Source organism: Oryzias melastigma, linkage group LG9 (genome assembly GCF_002922805.2).
Source record: "Oryzias melastigma strain HK-1 linkage group LG9, ASM292280v2, whole genome shotgun sequence".
NCBI classification, from domain to species: Eukaryota; Metazoa; Chordata; class Actinopteri; order Beloniformes; family Adrianichthyidae; genus Oryzias; species Oryzias melastigma.
In genome coordinates, this window is record NC_050520.1 from 13,709,398 (window position 1) to 13,714,514 (window position 5,117).

General features: G+C 38.3%; 2 protein-coding genes across 4 annotated transcripts in view; one reads left to right on the forward strand and one right to left on the reverse strand.

The window, feature by feature from the left end:
- Nucleotides 1-3,473, forward strand: part of LOC112137726 (zinc finger protein OZF) — a 9,557-nt gene extending 6,084 nt beyond the window's left edge. Inside the window, exons 2-3 of one of the 3 annotated variants that reach the window (XM_024260186.2) lie at nucleotides 1,688-2,581; nucleotides 2,750-3,473. In XM_024260186.2, coding sequence (XP_024115954.1) covers nucleotides 1,688-2,581; nucleotides 2,750-3,078 — 1,223 coding nt within the window. In that variant the 3' untranslated portion in view covers nucleotides 3,079-3,473. Of the gene's footprint in view, nucleotides 1-1,687 lie in introns of all 3 variants that reach the window. The other 2 variants (XM_024260185.2, XM_024260184.2) reach the window with 2 other exon arrangements.
- LOC112137724 (gastrula zinc finger protein XlCGF57.1) overlaps nucleotides 1-5,117 on the reverse strand; it is a 51,010-nt gene that overhangs the window by 21,539 nt on the left and 24,354 nt on the right. The gene's annotated exons all lie outside the window — the stretch shown is intronic.

Below are 5,117 nucleotides of genomic sequence, written 5' to 3' on the forward strand. Positions count from 1 at the left end.
TGCGCTAATTTGGACACAGCGCTACTCGCCCTTAGTGGTGGGTGTGTGTAACTGCAGTTACAAATGACTGAAGGATCGCAGCTTGGGAACTCTTGATCATGTGTTTGATTAAACGGCAGGAGGTGTTGGCGCTTGTTATTGTTGTCACACCCCTGTCTTACCCTCTGTGCTCCGGGTTGCCAACCTAGCCCCACCCCTTCACCAAACCAACCCAATTGCTAATCAAAAATTAAACGCATATCATTAGAAACAAACATTCATATGCATTTTACTTTTAAGAAATTCAACATAACAAAGCAAAAATATGTCTCCCATTTAACATAAATTCCTAAACAAAAACACAAAATACAAAGAAAAGATTTTTAATTTTAAACAGGCCTGTCAAAAGAAACCAAAATGACTGGACTTCCTGGAACAGGAAGTGCTATTAAAAAATCAGGAAGTGAACAAATAAAATACAGAACAACAAAAATCCAGTGACTAACAAAAAAAACAAAAGGAAGTGAAATGGAACAGATGTTAAAGCCGAACAGTGTGTGCATCTACTGATGCTATCAAAAACAAATCACTTTGTTAAGCATTCATTCCGTGACAGATTTGTTCTCTGTCTGCAATCTGCTTGAAATATGTCACTGATTATAATGAGACATATTGCCTGATTTTGGTTCTTGCACATTCTGTCTGAGGATCACGGTTCGAAGTGCAAAGCCATTACAGCTCTTTATAATAATACCCAAGATCTTGCTGGATTAAAGACTGGATTGGAGTTTGCATGTTCTCCCTGTGCATGCGTGGGTTTTCTCTGGGGACTCCAGCTTTCTCCCACCATCCAAAAACATGCCATCCATCCATCTTCTTGTCCGCTTCGTCCCTTTCGGGGTCGCGGGGTGCCGGAGCCTATCCCGGCTACTGATGGGCGAAGGCGGGGTACACCCTGGACAGGTCGCCAGTCTGTCGCAGGGCCTCAATCACACACCCATTCACACCTAGGGGCAATTTAGAGTCACCAATTAACCTATGAAGCATGTTTTTGGACGGTGGGAGGAAGCCGGAGTCCCCGGTGAAAACCCACGCATGCACGGGGAGAACATGCAAACTCCACACAGAAAGGTCCCAGCCGGGATTTGAACCGGGGCCTTCTCGCTGTGAGGCGAGAGCGCTAACCACTGCGCCACCGTGCAGCCCCCAAAAACATGCCTTATAGGTTAATTGGTGACTGTAAATTGTCCCTAAGAGAAAATGTGAGAGTGTATGTGTGATTGTGGGCCTGCGACAGACTGGCAACATATCTAGTGTTCAACCTGCTTTTGCACGGAAGTGACTGTAACGCCGAAAGGGACAAATCCGGTTTGGAGAATGAATGGTAAATTCATAAAATGTATTAGTTTGTAACTTTGGTCACATCATTTTTCCCTTTAATCATTTTCAACCATCTGACATGTCACTTGTTCTCTGAAAAAAATAAGGGTCAGTCTAAACTCTCAATCTCTTTTGAAATGTGTGTAGATAACGATCTTGGTCTGTTGTTTCCATTTAATGCTGATAACCTGAATATGCAATAATGAATAAAAACCATGCTATGCTATAATTATTGTTTGTTTTTCAGACTGATGACAAAAAACCCAAAGACAACAAAAGAATGAAAACAGGACTTTAACAATCTGTTGATCTGAATCTTTGTCTGCAGTTCTTCCCCAGTATTTTCTGAGGAACCAGGAGAAGAACTCCAATATGAAGTTGAAAGACACAGAGCCCCCGCAGATTGAAGAGGAACAAGAGGAGTTCTGCAACAGCCAGAATGTAGAGCTGTTGGATCTGAGGCAGGAGACGGATATCTTGATGGTGACTCCTACTTATGAGGAGGCAGATCTCAACTGTCAGTATCTCATGACTCAGAGTTTAGGTACAACTGATGATCAGAAGGGTAAAGGAAACCAGCATAAAGAATCTACATCGACTACAGACTCAGAGAAAAGAGACCAGAGAAAAAGAAGCGGTGTCAAAAACATGGACATCTTTCATGAGTCTGGTCAGTCTGACACTGATAATAAGAATAGGTCAGAAAAAGACAATGCTGTTATAAAAAACTCCAAGAAAAAGACTCTGACCAGAAAACATCAAAAAACCAAAACAGAAAAAAAACATTCTTGTGAAGGACAAGATGAAGGTTTTACAACTGCTTCCAATTTAAGAAGTCACTTGAGAGTCCACACAGGAGAAAAACCTTTATCCTGTGAAGAATGTGGTAAAGGTTTTACTAAAAAAAGTTACCTTACTGTTCACATGAGAATCCACACAGGAGAAAAGCCGTTTTCCTGTGAAGAATGTGGTAAACGTTTTACTAAAAAAAGTCACCTAACTGTTCACATGAGAATCCACACAGGAGAAAAGCCGTTTTCCTGTGAAGAATGTGGTAGAAATTTCTCTGAAAAAAGTGTCTTGGCTGCTCACATGAGAATCCACACAGGACAAAAGCAGTTTTTCTGTGAAGAATGTGGTAAAAGTTTTACTAAAAAAAGTTACCTAACTGCTCACATGAGAATCCACACAGGAGAAAAGCCGTTTTCCTGTGAACAATGTGGTAGAAGTTTTGCTCGTGCTTCCAACCTAACTACTCACATGAGAATCCACACAGGACAAAAGCAGTTTTTCTGTGAAGAATGTGGTAAAAGTTTTACTGAAAAAAGTTACCTAACTGTTCACATGAGAACCCACACAGGAGAAAAGCCGTTTTCCTGTGAACAATGTGGTAGAAATTTCTCTCATAGAAGTGTCTTGGCTGCTCACATGAGAATCCACACAGGACAAAAGCCTTTTTCCTGTAAAGAATGTGGTAAAAGTTTTGCTCGTACTAACTACCTAACTGTTCACATGAGAAGTCACACAGGAGAAAAGCCGTTTTCCTGTGAACAATGTGGTATAAGTTTTGGCCGTGCTCACACCCTAACTGCTCACATGAAAACCCACACAGGAGAAAATAGGTTTTCCTGTGAAGAATGTGGTAGATGTTTTTCTCGTGCAAACAACCTAACTAATCACATGAAAACCCACACAGGAGAAAAGCCTTTTTCCTTTTAATGTCTTGGTTGACTTTTCTCTCAAAGTTATCATTTCCAATTTAACACTAGAAGTCACAGAACATGATCAGTTTTTTAACTGAAGTTTATTTTTTCAAACCTGAAAGCAGGAAAATTCATCAATATATGACATGTTTTAAGAGACAGTATTTTGCTTCTCTAAAAAAATCATACTTGCTAAGATTATTTTTTTTTTGTGTTTTTTAAAGTCTTTCATGTTATTTTGGTTTTCTTCTGTCTCAAAGCTCCTAAGTTGGTTGGTGGAGTCAAACAGAATTTTACCAAATAAGCCTCTTAAGATCATCAGTGAAGACTCAGATTTTTTGACTGCCTGCTACTGCGGATGTGTTTTGAGTTTACAGTTAAAAGACAATAAAGATGTTTTCATTGATTTTATGCTATTTTGTTTTCTTTAAAAATATAAAAAAAATACTAAATGTCCTCATCAGGTTTAGGCCACAGGTTACTGATTGACAGATCTCTTCTTAGGGTGTAAAGGATTCTTTTTAGCTGCTAAAGAGAAGAAACAATTCATTTGTGATAGAAAATAAAACTCTTCATAGAAATTTTCATAGAAAACCAGAGAGCAAAGACTGATTAGAGATTTAAGAAGTTACTTAGGAAAGTGTTTTTTATCTGGGGTTTTTGTGTTGTGACTTTCTCTCTGTTGGTGTTCAACATAATATATTTTTTAAATTAAAACACATGTAAATGTCGTAGTAAAATAATGTAATAATTTATTAAAAAAAATATTTAAAAAAAAATTTTGAGTCAAAAACTAGATTTTGGTCACTGGTTGTAACTTCAAACTTGGAGCATCAAACCACACAGCAACATCAGTTTGAGGGCTTTTGCTGCCTAAAGTGCTCTGCCGAATGAATATTTTATTTCTCTATATAGGATGCTGAAGCTAGCGGTAGCTCACAAAACACCTGCTGCATTGTTCTATAAACATTTATACAGCTTGTATTTAGTTTGTTTTTGAAATAATTTCCAAAAGAAATGTTAAAATAAAATAGTTTTTGTTAAAAATATTCTGTCATTTGTAACCTTTGTTAAAAAAAAAAGGAGGAAAAAAAATCTATTTAAATCGAATATGGAATGAAAAAAATCGCAATTTTTATTTTTTTTAATTTATTTTTTTTATTTTTTTTTGGGGGGGGGGCATATCACCCAGCTATAATTTAACATGCATCAAAATTTTCTTGCTTGACTTCGTGTACAGCTCATATCAAGAAACTGATGCTGAGCTCTCAGTTGAAGGCTGTGATACTTGAAGGAACTGGCACTGACTCTGCTGCGGTGCAGTGTTAATTTTGACGGAGAATTTTAATTTAGTTTTAGTCGTAGTCTTTTGACTAAAAAAGGGTTAGTTTTAGTCGCAATTTAGCCATATTAATTCTATTAATTTTAGTCAAATTTTAGTGGACTAAATTACAGTAGATATTTAGTCGACACAAATATAAATAAAGGTAAAGCATTTTAATTAAATTTACTAAGTATGATCACATGAGTAACATGCAAAGATTTTACTAATTTGAAAAAAATATTTTACTTCACTTTGCTTTCCAAACTTGTAATTTCTGCGAATTCAGCTTCAACAAGCTAAAACACATTAAAAGAAAAAATAATGATAATTCCATCCCATTTCCAATAAGAAAGTGTCTATTTGTATGTAATTTTCAAAAAAAGTGCGGCCAGTGATAAACTTTTGGAGTTAAGGAGAGGACTAGTTCTCGAGAGCAAGGACCGGACCCCGCACCACAGAGACCTGGACACCCCCAGGCTCCGATGTAGATTGATCCCCTGCTAGATCTTAAATCTCGGGGATCCCACTCCCGGCGTGGGGAGGAGACTGCCGGGCCCAGGAGACCGGCACCCAAGAGACTAGACCACCAGGCCAAGGTTCCCTGCACCCCCGCCAGGGATGGGGTAGGGGACAGAAGGTCGAAGGTCCCACCTTCCTTGTGTGATGCGTGCGTGTTTGTTTGTTAGAGTATATGTTTGTGGTGTTAGAGGTGTGTGTGCTAAAGGGTGCAG